Source organism: Salvia hispanica, chromosome 6 (genome assembly GCF_023119035.1).
Source record: "Salvia hispanica cultivar TCC Black 2014 chromosome 6, UniMelb_Shisp_WGS_1.0, whole genome shotgun sequence".
Lineage (NCBI taxonomy): Eukaryota > Viridiplantae > Streptophyta > Magnoliopsida > Lamiales > Lamiaceae > Salvia > Salvia hispanica.
In genome coordinates this window covers 24,491,680-24,510,334 of record NC_062970.1, presented here as the reverse complement: position 1 = coordinate 24,510,334, position 18,655 = coordinate 24,491,680, and the positions used below count along the sequence as shown (strand labels likewise).

General features: G+C 35.6%; 1 protein-coding gene across 1 annotated transcript; it reads left to right on the top strand.

Annotated features, from left to right (window-relative positions):
- Positions 1-6,449: 6,449 nt before the first annotated feature.
- On the top strand, positions 6,450-10,614 carry LOC125194990. Its single transcript, XM_048093200.1, has 5 exons — positions 6,450-6,831; positions 7,922-8,277; positions 8,351-8,506; positions 9,900-10,133; positions 10,296-10,614. The coding sequence occupies exons 1-5, from the start codon at positions 6,450-6,452 to the stop codon at positions 10,416-10,418; spliced, it is 1,251 nt and encodes a 416-aa protein (XP_047949157.1). The 3' UTR covers positions 10,419-10,614.
- The last annotated feature ends 8,041 nt before the right edge of the window (positions 10,615-18,655 follow it).

Genomic DNA, 18,655 nt, shown 5'->3' with positions numbered 1-18,655 from the left:
TGGCACGACAATCGAAACCTGGTATCAAATAAATTTCCTCAACCCACTTCTACTGGCTAGTGTAGTGGAGGTAAGGGTCGAATCCCACAGGGATGGACACGTCCGGATAACTGCGGTGATATTCCTGGGTGCTTTTGGTTAGCTACCACGCTTTTGGGGTTTGGATTCCACCTAGGCGAGAAATAATGATGGTACTCTACTGACTAGTAGGCGTGAAAATGACAGACATGTGGTTGTGTTCGTGAAAATAGGGAACAAGGTATCTCAGAGACATGTGAAAAGTAAATAGTTACTAAAAGAGGAAACTTAGACAACAGGGTATATCTGGTGGCTGGGTGACTTTCTGACAGGTCTGGAAGGTACAACTGAAAAGTAAGAGACAAAATCAAAAGTAACTAAAAAGCAAAAGTGGTTCAAGGCAAAAGTTGATTTTGACGTTTTCTTCTTCACCAAGTATTAACAAAAATCATATGAACACAAACTCCATTACTAAACTCAGATTCATAAATTCAAACTCAAGATCCATTAATTAAAATGCTCGACTTAAGATGAACAGCTGAAACTGCAGATTACTTCTACTGACTAACATGCGAGGTGGTAATCACAGCGCAGAACAGGAAACTCATGCACGAAAACTTAAACTGAGACATAACTACAAATTTCGATCAACAACTTCAGATCTAGTCTACTCGAAGGAAAACACATGCACGCACTTAAAAATGAAAAGCGATAACTAAATCTAACTTTCCTAGGTAGAATGAAGCAAACTCAAACCAAAGAGACAAACGAAATAGAAACTTCATAACTTAAACGTTTGGATCTTCACCAAGTACTTCAAAAGGCAACAAAGATAAATGTTTGCAATAGATCCAACGAAGAAAGCAGGTAAAGATTAAACTAGAAAGCAAATAACGATTTTTTTGCCACTCCGGGCGGTGATACTGCTATACTACTATGGCAAACTGGCTGGAACGGTAGAATGATGATTTCTCCGGCCGACTCTTGGACGTCAAGTGACCATAGCTGTGGCGAGAAACGAGAGACTGGATAATGCTGAAAAACTGATCTTCTAGAGAGAATTCTACTAAGTGTGAAAAATGAACGACCCGAGTGTCTTTTCTCTCCCTCAAAGTGGCTTCTTTTATAGGGAGGCTTGCCCTTGCTTTTAGGGTAGACTTCTTTCACGATTTGACTTTTCTTCCCTTGTTAATGATCATCCCAGCTATCCTTCTTCTCCATCTCGAGCCTTTTCTCTGGCATGCATCCTGGTCAGCATTGCACCCTTCTAGCGCTGTTTTCACTTGCGTCGCCTGAATCGTCTCCCACTGACTTGGATCCCTTAATCCTGCACACTTTAGCAACTGTTTTGCAGATAATACATGCATTTAACGACATACTGACCAGTAACCAAGGCTTAGAATACGACTTATCATCCACCTATAAGGTACACACCTGAGAGGATTAACAGGAAGGCTTGCTACTCCGTTGCTTGCCTAGTTACGAGTCATCTATTATAAATGGCCCAAGCTTTTGAGAAAGCACTGTATGAGGAAGAAGAGGCAATGCAAAAAGAAATAGACGCACTGATCCGAAACAACACTTAGGAAACGTGCATCTTACCCAAAGGGAAGCGACCTGTAGGATGTCGATGGGTCTTCACTATCAAGAGGAGACCAGATGGCTCAGTTGAGAGGTACAAAGCAAGGCTGGTTGCGAAGGGCTATACTCAGACTTATGGGGTAGACTATTCATAAACCTTCTCCCCAGTAGCCAAGATGAATACAATTCGAGTCTTATTATATGTAGCGGCAAGTAGAGATTGGCCTCTGCACCAATTCGATGTGACGAATGCCTTTCTTCACGGTGAGCTGAAGAAGGAAGAAGAGGCATATATGGAGGCTCCTCCAGGATTTGTAGCAGACTTCAAGATAGGTGAAGGATGTAGGCTAAGGAAAACACTATATGGGTTGAAGCAGTCCCCATGAGTATGGTTTGGAAAGTTCGTCAGGGCAATGATCAGTTATGGGTATAAACAGAGCAACTCCGATCATACTCTGTTTCTGAAGAAAAGAGGAGATAAAATCACTTGTTTGATCATTTACGTCGATGATATGATTATCACAGGTGATGACTTGGAAGAAATTGAGAGCTCGAAGAGGAACCTGTTTCAGGAATATGAAATGAAGGATTTAGGAGATCTCAAGTATTTCCTTGGGATTGAAGTGTTAAGGTCACATAGAGGGATCTTTTTGAGACAGAGAAAGTACACTTTGGACATGCTAGCAGAGACGGGTCTCCTAGAGTGTAAGCCAGCAGATACGCCTATATCAGTTAATCATGGGTTGCAGAATAATGATAAGGCCGAGTTGACCGATCGAAGTCGATATCAGCGACTAGTTGGAAAACTAATTTATCTATCACACACTAGGCCAGACATTGCCTACGCAGTAGGGATCGTAAGTCAGTTTATGCATCGACCACAGACAGGCCATATGGAAGCAGTGCTCAGGATTTGCCGATATCTGAAAGGGACAACAGGACATGGAGTGCTGTTCTCTAAGAGTAATAATCTTAACATTCATGGGTACACCGATGCTAATTGGGCGGGGAATCCTAATGATAGAAGGTCAACCGCCGGGTACTTTACCTTTGTTGGAGGTAACTTGGTGACTTGGAGAAGTAAAAAGCAGAAAGTGGTCTCCCTCTCGAGTATTGAGGCAGAGTTTTGTGGAATCAAAAGTGGACTGACTGAGATAATGTGGCTAAGGAGACTGATGAAGGAACTCAGCTTAGCTCCTAGCAGAAAGTGTCGACTATACTGTGACAACAAGGCCGCTATAAGCATCTCAGAGAATCCGGTTCAACATGATCGAACCAAACATGTTGAGGTGGATAGACACTTTATCAAGGAAAACATTTAAGGAGGCATTGTAGAGCTGTCATTTGTTCGCTCAGAGGATCAGCTTGTTGACATTTTGACAAAGGCATTCAACAAGAGAGTTTTTGAAGATTCTCTTTGCAAATTGAGTATTGGAGACCCCACCACTCAATTTGAGGGGGAGTGTTAGAAAAGGGAAGATTGTGATTGGAATCAATTATTCCAATTAGGTGATTGACAAAATATTTTATAATTAAATTATAATACTTGGTGTCCAAGAATACTTGAAGCTCAAGAATACTTGGTGCTCAAGAATACTTGGAGCACAAGTTCCACCATATTTACTTGTTTGTAATCCCTATTTAAAGAGTGCTTTATACAATGAAATCATCATCATATTCAAAACAACCATTATCTTTTCTTCTTCCCTTTCAATTATGTTTTCTGCACCATTTTACAGTTTTAAGTTGGGAGTAGCTTGGTTGGTCATATTGTATTCCTTTAAAAGGATTTTAGCGGTTTGATGCTTCAAGTTTTTATTTTTTAATCAAAAATTGGGTTCTCCAATTATGCTTATCCCTTAAATTTTTGCTATATCAGGAGAAGCAGAAGTTTTCTGTGCTAGAGCACAAGCAACTGCCGAAGGGATAGTTGTGGTATCAAAAGCCCTCAAGGAACATGGTGGTGTTGAGGTGAATCTCTTTTCTTTATTGATTTTGTGCATTGCAAATTGATTTTGCAAATTAATTTTAATAATTATAATTTTTTTTCAATAGTAATGATTAGATTATAAGCTAGCTTAGTGTCATCATTTTCTTTCTTTTTGTTTTTAATAATTATATTTTTTTTTCAGTAGCAATGATTAGATTTTTAGGCCATCTATGTTACTTTATAGTTGATCCATGTTAAAAAATTTATGTTGAAATTATAATTGATTAATTTTTTTTATACATATCTATAAGTAGGTTGAGTCACATGAAAAGATTATTATGTTGGTAAATTTAATGTATAATTTAATTTGTCTTTAATTTTATTGAAAACTGTACAAATTGTTAGGCGAAAGTAGCTATACATGTTGATTATTGATTTTGTGAATTGCAAATTGATTTTGTTCCTTAGTTTATTGTAGTTTTAGGTGAGACGGACGACTTTAAAGATGACAAACGAGTTATTTTACCTATGAGTTCTATTGAAGAGTCACGAATTGTGAAGAATTGAAGGTTTTAGTTTATAATGATGAGGTTGATTTTAATTTTTAAATTGATGTAGTTTATAAAGAAGTTTTAAAAATGATAGTAATTATCCGTTGTGTTTAATTCTTTATTGTGATAGATTTTTATCTTTCTACTCTATGATTTAATGTTTAAACATTATATTTTATGTGATTTGTTTCAAATTTATTATGCTTCAATGTTGTATAAATTTTTGATTCTCATATAACTAAAATTGTTACTCATATTGTTCATTGTTAATATTAATTCTAATTTTGTTTAATCAATAAAAATTAAAAACTAATATTAAAAATTACGTGATACTAGTATTAAATTAAAGTCTAAGGAACCTGTGGTAATATTAAAAAATTTGAGTATAGCCGTTTGATACAAATCCAAAGTTTAAATAAAAAAATGTGGATCACTTCTAAAATATTCCATGCCTAATTATCTTATAATAATATTGAATTATAAGATATTGTCTGTTTAAAGAAACTTGGCTGTTTAAGAACATCATCTTCAAAACTCTTCTAACTAAGTGATCCTTCACGTAATTAAAGAATAAAATTTTGTCATTATCTCATATCCATAATCTTATTCTGCTGATACGAAAACGACACACAATAATGCTTGTGGTAATCATGTCATTTTATTATATGTTTTGTTTGGGAAGGATTAATATCTTTATTGGAAATTATATCATTTTATTTCATGTGAATATGACCATTGATCAACTATTTGTGTTTATCTTAATGATTGTTTCCATACCTACTTGACTATTATGATAACAAACAACCATTGGTTGAATGTTATTATAATACTAGTGAACATAGATATTTCAATACTTGTCGTGAAACATGCATATACATATTGTACTCCTATAATTAAGACGTTTGGAGAAGTACCTAAAACCTTGTGACAAATGATTCACTTTCAATAAACTTAACTAATTGCCAATTTCAATTATTGGTTTCATCGTGCTCCACCCTTATAGCATTTATTTTCTAATTTTCACATGTGTTATCGGTAGAGAAAAGAATGAATGAAAAAAATATGACAGAGACTATTTGGGCGGCCGCTTTTCGCTTTACTACCTTCTACTCATAAAATATACTCCCTCCGTCACTAAAAAATATGAACATTTAGTTCAATACAGATTAAAATACATAATTGAAAAAGTAAGAGAGAGATGGAAAAAAAAAGTTTTTAAAATATTATTAGTGGAGAATGAATATGATCACCTCGTTAAAGAGAAATGAGTTTTCAAAATTAGAAAGTTCATATTTTTCAGGAACGGAGGGAATACCATATCTCTTTTTTCATTATTCTCATATAAATAGTCTATATCAATTTATAACAATCTTTTTATCTTTCTCCTACTTAACCAAATTACGTATTAATATTCGTGTCAGCCCTAAATGACCTATTTCTATAAGACGGAGGGAGTCGTTAAACAGGATTGGTTAGGGTTATTGATAACATAGGCCTCGTGCTTGTTTGGTAGCCTAAATAAGGCCAAGATATATGAGTTATATGGATTATTTGGCTGTTTGGTAGATAAAATAAGATTATGTTAGGCCATCAAAACTCATCTCAACTTGCTAAGGCCTGAAGCAAATTAGTTCAAAAAGGTGGATTATTTAACGTCCCAAAAGAGTGAGATAGCATATCTGATGCAGTTATAGAATATAAGACTTAGAGGCTAAGTACATTATATTTTAGGTTTTATTTATTTCCTAGTTAAAAGAATTAGTAGAAGGAAAAAATATTAGGAAGCAGAACGTATGGAGAAAACAGACTGAACTTGTAGAAATAAAGAACTCAACTAAACGAGAACTTCATAATATAAAAATTCAATGTAAAGTTAATAATCAATGTTTGTCTTTTTAGTTCAATAATAAGACCTTTATATAGGCAAAAAGTAATCCTAAACTTATGGAAAATAACTAAAAGGAAAATCAAAAAAAAAAAAAAAAAAAAAAAAAAAAAAGGAAAATCTAATTTGGTAGAAGGTAAACAATTACTCCTAATATTTTTTCATCTACTAATTTTATTAACTAGGAAATAAATAAAACCTAAAATATAATTTACTTAGTCTTCAAGTCTTATATTTTATAACTGCATCGATATCCTTATCTTAAAGCCCATCTTAATTAATTATCTTGTGTTAATTTAGCATGACTACCAAACATGCACCTAAAGTACAGACAACATTTGAAACGACGCGGATTTTAATTAAAGTATTGTTAATAGAGAATGGATCACACCTCTATAGTGAGAAAATTGATAATGTATATTTTTGTGGGACGGATTAAAAAAAATTGCATAATTCTTTTGGACACAGACAAATCATAGCAACAATGTTGTCAATGTCAGCAAATGCAAATGTGGCGGTTTTGATGTCGCCAGAAATGGTGATGGAAAGGGGTTTGGTGTCGAACAAGAACTACATGGATATCGATTTCCCGCGTGGGCACATCGGCGTGAAGAGCGTGAACGCGGAATTGGTGGATGAGAGAGGAAATCCGTTGCCCCTCGACGAAGCTTATCTCCACCACTGGGTTATCCAGAGATACATCACCGGTGTTCGCGATGCCAATTTCAGTATCGTTAGAAATAGTGGGATTTGCGACACTGCTGTAACGCAGTATTTCGGCCTCGGAGCTGAGACGCGGAAAACCGCCACCGATATTCCTGACCCATACGGAATACAAGTCGGCGATCCCGCGGGTATCCCTCAAGGTACATCGGATTGGACTCCCTTTTTCTTTTTTTTCCTTTCATTTTCTTGTCTTTCATTTTCCACAAATACTCCCTTTGTCAGATTACCACCTTCCCTTTTTTGTTTGTCTCAATCAAGATGACCACTTTCTAATTTTAGAAATAACTTCCTCTCTCCTTATTAAAATATTCAACTACCTTTTCTTTCTCTACTTTATTCCACCTAACAACACTTCCTAAAATCCCGTGCTATTCAAGAATGTGGTCATCTTGAGTGGGACAGAAGCAGTATGTACTTTAATTTCTCTGTCCACCAATAAGCTTTCTATTTATTTTTTATTACTATCGGTAATGGAACTCACATTCCTTTAACATTTTCAACCAACTTTCTTTTACAATTCTTCTACATTATTTACATCGGATTGGACTTTTCTTTTTCTTTTCTTTCTCTACAACTATGTATTACAAATACTCACTCCGTTTCATAGTAGCAGAGTCATTTTGTCATTTTGATATGATTTATAGTAGTGGAGTCATTTTCCATTTAGTGAAAGTCATCACATTTCTTCTCATTTACTTTACTCGCTCTCTCTCTCTACCTCTTTCATGTACTACTTTATTCTTTCTTTACATAACTCACTCAATACAATTTTTCTTAAGTCACGTGGCGAAAAGAAATGCCTCCACCACCGTGGAACGGAGGAAGTACTAGATTTGATCAGTTCTTGATTTAGCAGTTCCACGTTTCTCATTTTATTCGTCTCATCTAATGGAGTATTTCTTAAACATAGATCCCAATTCAAAAAATTAGATTACTAATTTAATAAAATAAAATACTATTGCATTGCGTGACATCTAATAAAAGTAAGTCATCAAGTAATTTTAGCATTGGAATCTTGATTAGATATAAAATCTATTCATCGTATGCGAAACAATGTTTATATTTGTCATTTTAATCTGTCCATATTTTTCATTTTTGGCAAGTGGACCTGTTTTTTCACTAATCCATTATTCGCATTTGATTATAATCCTAAATGGACACTTTCTACTTAATGCTAAATGAACACTATCTAGAGTTAAATAAAATTTCTGCCTCCATCACTATCTTCAGGATACAAGGAAGGATGGCTGTTGAATGTGCATGCAATCGACACTCGTGGAACTGAGGATAAGATGGGGTGTGCAGAGTGCAGATGTGATTTGTACAATGTAACGAGACACGAAAGCGTAGTGGCTCGACCCTTGGGTTACAAAGGTGGCGTACTATGTTGTCCCGATCAGAGCAGATGCAGACTTAAACAAGGGTTCCATGGTGACAAGAGAAGCATTTATTTGAGGTACACTGTGAAATATATGGATTGGGATTCATCTTCGATGATACCCCTCAAGATTTACATTCTTGAGGTCACTGATGTTTGGACAAAGGCTGATCAGTCCAAAGGAATCCAAGATTCACACCATTGTGCGGTAATGATCTTGAATTTGAATATTAATGGTTTGATTCATGCATGATTTTGAAGACCACTATTCTAATCTATAGGTTGAATATGATATTGAATCTTGTGATCTCAAAAATGACAAAAATGGTTGTATTGTTTCAACAAATGTAAGTGTTAGTTTGCCAAGTGGTGGAGATGTGATCTATGGGGTTAGCCACCAACATACAGGGGCAGCAGGCACAACCTTATATGGAGAGGTAATTTCACATTACATTCTGTGTCTTGATGCATCTTTACATTATATAAATAAAATACTTCATATAATGAAAGTATATATCACTTGGAAAAACTAGACAACCCATGCTTTCACATTTCAAATTTGGGCCTAGGTTCCTAAGCTGAATTTCCTCTGATTTTTACACTTCCATATGACATACCCCCCTGCCCACAATAGAAATTGCCATTTGAATTGGCACATATTCTAAAAAATATAAAAATAATGCTTAGAAAATGTTAATAAATATGAGTCCTACTTTTATATAATCCATTCATTCCATAAAATAAAATTTTTTGGTTCGTTCCATAAAAATAGTTCACTTCTATTTTATATTACCCCCTCCGTCACCCATTATGTGTTATAGTTTTTCATTTTGGTCCGTCTTTTATAAACTGTTCCCTTTCATTTTTACTACTTTTGTTAATGGATCTCACATTCCACTAACTCAATTCTACTAACATTTTATTTTAAAATTATTATACAAAAAATAGAACTCGCATACCACTAACTTTTTCATACTTTCTTTTACAACTGTACAGTACTATTTTGATCCTAAACATAGGACTGAAATAAAAACTTGGTACAAAACATTCACTTTTTGAAATCGAGTCCTAAATAAATGAAATCGTCGTCGAATCGGTCCTTTTTTTTACGGTTCTGAAGAAAAGAAACAGTCAGCGGATGGTAAGTGAAATTTAATACTCCATCCGTCCTATAAAAATATAAGCACTTTCCATTTTCATCCACCACACAAAAATATGTGTATTCAATAAGACAATTATAGTATCAATTTAATAATTTAGGTCCTACTATCCACTAACATTACTTTAACTACCATTCTCCTCCTCTCTCTTATTTTATCATACCATTCTCCTCTTTTCTCTTACTTTACTAATTTTGTCTTAATTCTCATGTCATACTCATTGCTTATATTTTTATGGGAAGAATGAAGTAGTATTAATCTATGATTAATTAAAATAAATAAAATACTAAAAAAAAATGGAGAGATGGGATGGGAGAGAAAAAGAGAGATAAAGTGAATTTTTATTTTTTTTATTTTCTATTTTATTTTACTATAATTAATCATGAATTAATATTCTAATTTAGTCAAAATTTCACTAATCTTCCTCGACCGTAAGTTTTTTACGGAATCATAAAAAAAAGGACCAATCTGACGACGATTTCATTTATTTAGGACTCGATTTTCCAAAAGTAAACGTTCTGGACAAACTTCGTATTTCGGTCATATAAGGACCAAATAGTACTTTACTCTTCTTAAAACCCGTAACCGGCCAAAGTAGGACACATTTAGTGCATCTAAACACAACCACGTGATTTTATTTGAAATGATGTTTTTGGAATTGAATGAAAAGGGAGGAAGAGTGGTGTGCTCATCCAAGCCTATATATGGAGAAGGAAATGAAGTTGGAAATGAGAGTGGCTATATTGTTGGAATGACCACATGTTACCCCTCACCTTCTCAACCGATCAGGATTTATGAAGGAGAGAAACTCACTCTTGTATCCAACTACAGCAGTCTTCAAACACATACTGGAGTTATGACTCTGTTTTATCTTCTACTTGATGACTCATCACCCCAACCCCGGGTCAGATTCTTTCCCTTCTTCTTCTACTTCATAAAAGAAACCAAACTTTTAATTATGTTTAATTTATAATTTTCAAGCAATTACAAGTCACATTTGGATCAATATCTAATTTCTTTATATATTTGTACATTGGCTAATAAATATTTCGCAAATTAATTTTAGGCACTGAAAATGACGACGGTGCCTAAATTCATTTGGCCAGTTGTCCTCTTGGGAGTTGTCCTTGTTCTTGTTGTATCCAAGGGAAAAACTAGAAGAACAGATGGTTATGAAGCTATGCTATGAGCTAAGATATCTTTTATGCAATGTATTTGTTTTATGTTCATTTTTGCATCGATATTTAAATGTTTTTCTTTAGTTTTCTTCCAATTTGAATCTTGACTCGTCTAAGTGTTATGTAATTGTATACTACAAGAACACTATTCCATTGTAATATGTTTTGTATGTGTGGCTTAAGTAAGACCTTTTTACTATTCTTGTATGTAAATTTGATACTCCCTCTGTCCCAAAATAGGAGTCACATTAGGTGTTCATAAAGATTTTAAGAAATGTAAATAATAATGAGATGGAAAAGTTAGTGAAATATGAGACCCACTTTTTTATATTGGTTTTATGATAAAATATGAGTGAAGTGAGTTAGTGGAATGTGAGACCTACTTACTATTTATGGTAAAAGTGAAATATGACTCTTTTTGTGGACGAACGGACTGTAAGAGCATCCACAATAGGGTGCCCTATCCTCCGCCACATCAGCATTTTATCCTCCACCCCATCCACTTGTAGTGGGATGCCATATAGCCCGCCCTATAATTTTAACTACTATTTTGTATTTTTTTTATTTTATATGTTTGCAAATATGTCAATTAGCAAAATAAATATGAAAGCACCATAAATTAAAGGCAACCCCTACATTTATTTGATTAATAAAAAAATTACAATAATAGGAAGAAAAGAAGAGTGGAACAAGTGCACTACATATAAGGCTGGTCTAGTTCATTCCCAACTGGCATTGGAGATCATCGATCATCTTCTTAGGTATTAGGCTTCATCTGGGTCTGACAATGCCTAAGGGCATTGTGCGTGTCCAACAACGTCCTTTGCGCGACGACCATGACCAAGTCCTTGTAGGCATGCGCCGCAGTCGAAGGCGGGGCTAGGGCCGAGGCCGAGTTCTGTGAGGTCGTCATCTTCCCCTTCCCCTTGTTATTGGTAGCTTTGTTGTCAATGGGACGCTAGATGGACATCGTTGTGCCAGAACTCTCATCCTTGTATAGAGTCTGGTTGAGGTCCATCGGATGTGCGCCGCTGTCGCTGCTCGTGGAATCGCCACTAACGGTGTTCTTCGTCCTCTTTGACACAAAGTCCACGGGCGTGATCCCTCGTTAGAACTTCTGCTTATCCTTCACGATGAGCCAGGCGCCGTAGTGCTTGAACTCGCCGTACATTGACAAGTACGACACCAACGCTTTATTGCGTACATTGGACATACTATGAGAGCTCGTACTAATCTGTGGTGAATTCCAGATTGTACTCGGTGTTCGGATCCTAGTTGGACTCAACGGAACCCGGTGTATCGAATTGCTGATATTCGTCGGCCACATCTGTCGGGACTATTCGGATTTGGGAAATCGTCGGGATTCATTCTAGAGAGAAATTGAGATGGAGGAAGAGAGTGGAGTGTGAAACATGTGAAATTGAAGTGAAAAGTGGTGATATATATATATAGAAGAAAAAAAATGATGAAGATGCATCACATCGTCTGCGCCTATGATGCACTTTTTATTAGCACTAAAAATACCTGCATATATAGTATAGCTAAATGTCAGTACCGGGTTGTCGAACACGGGGAATAATATCACCGACTGGCTACCTTCTACTAAGCTTCTTTTACTATTTGGAGAAACAATGGGTTTTGGAAAACTTTTGAAAACAAGAAAACAGAAAGCAATAAATAGCTAATCGCAACTAAGACTAGAGCAAAAATATTTGAGATAAGAGAATTCCAGGGATGCGCATTCACTGTTATGGTTATACAAATTCCACCTACAATACCCTAACACAGTTTATACTTCGATAGAACGAGTCACACTAGTTATGCCCATGCGGTACAAGCGTAGATTACTAACACTAGGGTTGTCAATCCTAGATTCGTAACTCCTAAAAGCTCCTAAGACCCTTGAAAAGTCCTCACTCTCGATTAACAATGTTGTTTTAAGGGAAGTTAATTGTAGTGTCTATTAAGTGGATCTAACTCGCAACCCCCTCTCACGATTATGTAGCAAGTTATATTAAATCTAAAGGAACTGGCAGCGGAAGCGTTCGAATTAAATCAAACAAATAAATCAAATAATAATCAGATCTATTTAGCATATTATTTAGACAAATTCTATTCGCGTAATTTTCAAATGTATCATGCTCATAACTTGAATTAATCATGCTTTAAGTGTAATTGAAACCTAAAACATGCTTTTCTACGGGGCGGAAATAATACCTTGTTGATTCTCCAAAGAATCGATGATGGCTAGCTACTTCTCCACGTGACGCTTTGAATACTATACCACGGATCTTCTCTCGGGTTCCCGAACTGTACTCCAATATCAGTGTGGGTTGATCTCACCGGAATACTAAGACTTAAATAAAAAAGACAAAAGAAATCCTTCTCCAAGTTGGAGAAAATTTCGAACTCCTCAAGGCAGAGGGGGACGAAAATTTTAGTGATGATAATAATGTTTCTTGTCTCCTTTATTCTCCTATTTATATTGAGTTCCTTTTGGGCCCAGACAGGGATCTATGGAAGGTTTTGGATATGGGCTCATCCAATTCACTTTTTACTAATTAAATTGAACCCACAATTTAATACAAGATTTAATTGGAATATTACGAGCAGCCACTACCGAAGTAATATTGAACTCTCCCCATCCAAATCCGAAATTATAAGTAATCCGAGTTTCCGTTTTAACTTTCATTTCCTGCGCTTAAGAGAAAAATGTCCACTAATTAATTAATGTCTGCTATGGACTTAATTAATTAACTTCTTATTAATTCCAGCAGTGGACTTAGCATGAAACGCTTATTTATTATTCTTAGAGTAATCACACTCCAACTAGCTAGGTTCCTAATAATAAAACCTTGTTTCGTGCTCCTCTTGAGGACATTATCAAACGAGACTGTCCTCGCGCACGATTCAATATAATAGCAATCCTAGCACCGCTAGATATTAATCTCCACTACCAACATATCAGGTTTATTGGGTTACGAAAAACCCGCACCATTTGATAAGTCAAAGTAATGCATAATCAATACTGTATGCTCAATGCTAACCTACATTGATTAAGAAACAAATATTTATCAAGACCTCGTGTAGTACAAGAAAGTGCACTATATACGATATTCTTGGTAATTCTTGGTAATCAAAGTACAAGAAAGTTGAAAGTGCACTATATACGATATTCTTGGTAATCTACGATGATGACATCTATAAAAGTTGATAAACAACTAACAGGGTTATCTAGCGTAGGAAACTGGTCATCTACCCAGTTTAAGGATGATTAGATTGCTAGAAAAAGAATGTTAAGTTTTCTTAAAGAAAGCTACATCTGCATCATACTTAGACACTTTATCATTGAAAATTTTAAGAAAAGGTTTTACTTCTCTAGATGGAATTATCTTGTCTCTAGCCAAGTGTTTTTCAACACTAAATGAGATCAAGAGGAATGAGACAAGTTCCGTAGTTGGAAGTCTCATGTATGCTATGGATGTGTATTAAGTTAGATATTAGCTTTGTCATTGGCATAGAAGTTTGATATCATATTAACCATGACCAAGGTCATTGGATTGGTAAAGAATATACTATAGTACTTGAAGAAGACTAAACGGTATGCTCTAGTTTACCAGACATCTATTTTATGTCCTTTAGGATACATCGACTCGATTTTATTATTGATCGGTGATCGAGTCATACTCTGACTATGTGTTCACTTTAGGAGTTGAATAGTGAGATATGAAGGAGTGTGATCAAAAAAATTCAAATTAAAAATAAAAATTTGAAAGCAAGAAAATCCAAACTAGTAAAATCATCCGTTGGAAGATATCAATCACAAAGTGATATTATTCCCTGGCAACGGCGCCAAAAACTTGATGCACTTTTTGTTTGCACTAAAAATACTTGCAAGTATAACAGGGTATCTAGTATAGCTAAAGGTCAGTACCGGGTTGTCGAACACGGGGAATAAGATCACCGACTGGCTACCTTTCGCTGGGGTTTGGTGCCCCTTGCACAGCGGAAGACTTGTACAAAACAAATAAATCAGATACGGATCTATTTGACCGATTATGCGATTAATCAATTCACATGTTAAACATATAATTGCATGCTAGAACGCAAATAATTCATGCTCAAAGAAAGTAAAGCCTAAAACATGAATTCTACGGTTTAGGATTACTGATTTGATTCTCCAAAGAATCGTCGATTGCTCGCGCCTTCTCCACGTGATGATCTTCAATACTAGACCACGGATCTTCTGACTGGTTCAACTAACAACTAGCTTCATCTTCTCTAACGATCATTGATCACAAAATGCAGAGAAAAACAGAGTAAACTATAAAACGAAACAGAGCAAGCTCATTAAACCATTTAACTACGATTAACTACGAAAATTAAACAGATCTACTATCACCAGACGAGGTAATTGAGAAAACAGAAGCTAAACATCAAAACCACGCAGAAATATAACAGATCTAGGCATCGGACGCTTCATCCGCTCTAGATCCATGCCATCCACAATGAACACCAACAATTCTCATCTCCGATCACACAGATTCAACCAAAATTAACCAATCGACTACGATCTCCACACAATTCCACTCAATAACTCAGATCAACCGCCAAAAGCATCCAAAGTAAAACAGAAAAGCAACAATAACATGAAACGAAACCATAGCAAGAACTTCCATAGCTAAACAAGTGCAGATTCAACATTAATTTAACAAAATAAAGCCGAGCTTCGAACAGCGAAGACTCGGAGATTCAGAACGGAAACTTAAAACATAAACTAGATTGTATCTTCGCCTCGCGTAGAGACGGTGTTACACAAACTGATTCTTAAACCATGAATCGTAAGAACCCCCAAACTGATCCCCCAAGTGTGTGTAGAGTGTGAGAAAGCTGAGCTAAGTGCTAAAAAAAATGATATGATGGTGGAACTCCTCTCATGTATGCCGCGTGCTCTTATTTATGAGTAGTTGAGCTTCTAGATCCTTCCTTGTATTCCCCATTCTGCCTTTTTGTCTAGAATGCTCCTCCGTCTGGTAAATTTTCTTCTTTCTGCTCACTTTCTCTGCCAGACCCCTTTCTCCAGGCAATCTTCTCCTTCCTTCCTGGACCTGGCATTTTCTCCACACACCTGGCTTACAAAACCTTGTTAGACCCAGGAAATTACAGAATTTAACCCCATAACCAAAGCATGAAATTAGCCTTATCAAAGCTCAAGAGTTGAATCAACATTTTGATGAAGTCAACATAGACTTAGTTTTATGCATGTCATGTTTTGATCCTAAGGATTCATTTTCTGCATTTGATTTGGAGAATTTTCTTCGTCTTGCACGGTATTATCCTTTTGAATTTTGTGAAGTTGCTTAGTATGAGCTTCAAAGTCAACTTGAGAATTTTATTTTCGATATGCGCATAAATGAAAAGTTTTCACAAATACCAGGAATCGGTGGTCTTGCTCAAAAGATTGTTTCTACAGGGAAATATGAAGTTTTTTCAATGGTTTATTTAATAGTTAAGTTTTCATTGATCTTACCAGTTGACACTGCATCAGTAGAAAGAGCCTTTTCAGCAATGAAGATCATCAAGACTTCTTTACGTAATAGTATGGAAGACCAACTATTGCAAGATTGTTTAGTTCCTTTCGAAAAGGATGTGTTTGTTAAAGTTACCAATGAAACTATTATGTAGCGATTCCAGAAGATGAAGAATACAAGACAAATGTTAAGATGTGATTGTATTTAACTTTTACATTTTGAACCTTGTAATTAAATTTATGTAATTTTGTTTAAAATTTTAATATTGGACCCCCTCCCCCACCCCCTTCCATGATTAAATTTTTGGTTCTGCCATTGGTTGCAAACATATAATTGGGTTACCCCTTGGTTGCCGAGTACCGCCTGTCCGTCGAGCTCTAGCTGCTGGACAACCCTACTTCCGCAGCTCGACATCACACCTCCTATAGCCCGTAAAAGTTGATGTTTTCGAATCTCTTCATTGTGCCGTAGTTTCCACCTTGAAGACAAGGTGGATTTCAACCTTGAGGACAATCAAATAGTCTATACACTCCAAATCCTCCCCTTCCCTTCGTCTACCTAATCGGTTTGTCAGCTCGTCCACATAGCCTATAGTCTTACCAGTTGTTGGATTCACTCGATCACTCATTTCTCACCAGGGATGTTAGGATCGATCGCTCTAAGTCATTTCCTGCCACTGATGCCTCGGGTTATGAGAATTCCTCCTTCAAATCTCATTTCTTATTTTTTTGTCTTCTTTTTTTTCTTCCTAGACTTCGTCCAACTTATAACTCCTTGTTTTCCTGGACTTCGTGCAGCTTATACCTCCTCATTTTCCTGGATTTCGTCCGCTTATACCTCTAAAATATGATATATATATATATATATATATATATATATATATATAGTAGTGATATAGGGCAAGTGCCCATTAAGTACATAACTAGAGAATAAATCACAGCCACAAGATCAATAAAATCAAGGGTTAGTTTTAACACATGTGATTTTCGAATTTGAAGGAGAAATCAGTTCACTCTATCACAGATTTACTTCACTATACAAGGCGGGGGTATAATGGACATTTCACAAATAAAATTAGGGTTAACAATTGAAATAATTTCTCATTACGGAATTCAATCTATCCCGCAATCACTCTGCTTCCCATCTTCTCCTTCTTCACCTATTCTCGAAATTTCGTCGCCGTCTTCCCGTCGCTGCAATCGCCGTCGCCTCCATCCATGGTCGTCGTCTTCCCGTCACTGCAATCGCCATCACCTCCATCCATCATCGAACAATGAATTCAAATCAGAAAGATTTTTCAAATTGTAAGTTGTTCTACTAGTTTCTGATTTAGATTTCTCATTCTGAATTAGATTTAGTTTTAGAATAAAAGTTAGTTTTGAGAATTATGCAAATTCAAACATCGACGGTTTTAAATAAGTGAGATCTGCAATAGTTTATTATGGAATCCAAATTGAACATAAGAATGTCTGCTTACAGTTAATTACTACAGTTAACTACTTCTATTTTTTTGTGTAGGTTTTGATCGATGAAAAAGAAAAACAACCACCATAGACTCCGATCGTGAGTAACAACTACCTGCTCTGTTTTTCATTTAGTGAAGTATTCCAGTGTTAGAGCGAATTTTCTGTCATCTATGCTTGCAGTGCTTTGTTTTTCCATTTCAAGTGAAGTAAAACATGGTTAGAGTGAAGTATTCCAGTGTTAGAGTGAAGTGTCCTTGTCATCTATGCTTGTAGTGCTCTGTTTTTCCATTTCAAGTGAAGTAAAACATTGTTAGAGTGAAGTATTTCAGTGTTAGAGTGAAGTGTCTGTCATCTATGCTTTTAGTGCTTTATTTTTCCATTTCAGTGAAGTAAAACATGGTTAGAGTGAAGTGTTTGTCATCTATGCTTGTAGTGCTTTGTTTTTCCATTTCAAAGTGAAGTAAAACATGGTTAGAGTGAAGTATTCCAGTGTTAGAGTGAAGTGTATGTCATCTATGCTTGTAGTGATTTATTTTTCCATTTCAGTGAAGTAAAACATGGTTAGAGTAAAGTATTCCATGGTTAGAGTGAAGTGTTCCATGGTTAGAGTGAAGTGTTTGTGATCCATGCTATATGCACTGTTTTTTCATCTTAGTGAAGTAAAATGTGCTTAGAGTGAACTATTCTTTGGTTAGATTGAAGTGTTTGTGATCCATGCTTATAGTGCACAGTTTTTTCATCTCAGTGAAGTAATGTGATTAGAGTAAAGTATTCCATGGTTAGAGTGAAGTGTTTGTGATGCATGTTATTAGTGATCTGTTTTCACCCCAGTGAAGTAAAAATGTGCTTAGAGTGAAGTATTTCATGGTTAAAGTGAAGTGTTTGTGATCCATGCTTATAGTGCACTTTTTTTTCATCTCAATGAAGTAAAATGTGCTTACAGTGTAGTATTTTATGGTTAGAGTGAAGTGTTTGTGACACATGTTATTAGTGATCTATTTTTCATCTCAGTGAAGTAAAATGTGCTTAGAGTGAAGTATTTCATGGTTAGAGTGAAGCGTTTCTGATGCATGTTATTAGTGATCTGTTTTTTCAACTTAGTGAAGTAAAATGTGTTTAAAGTGATGTATTCCATGGTTATAGTGAAGTTTTTGTGATCCATACTTATAGTGCACTGTTTTTTCATCTTAGTGAAGTAAAATGTGCTTAGAGTGAAGTATTCTTTGGTTAGAGTGAAGTGTTTGTGATGCA

Excerpts from the sequence above, each read along its gene's own strand:
- LOC125194990 (XM_048093200.1), top strand. The coding sequence starts at position 6,450 with ATGTTGTCAATGTCAGCAAATGCAAATGTGGCGGTTTTGATGTCGCCA. Across the intron at positions 8,278-8,350 it reads AAGATTCACACCATTGTGCG|GTTGAATATGATATTGAATC; the intron begins GTAATGATCTTG and ends TCTAATCTATAG. Across the intron at positions 8,507-9,899 it reads GCACAACCTTATATGGAGAG|GGAGGAAGAGTGGTGTGCTC; the intron begins GTAATTTCACAT and ends TTGAATGAAAAG.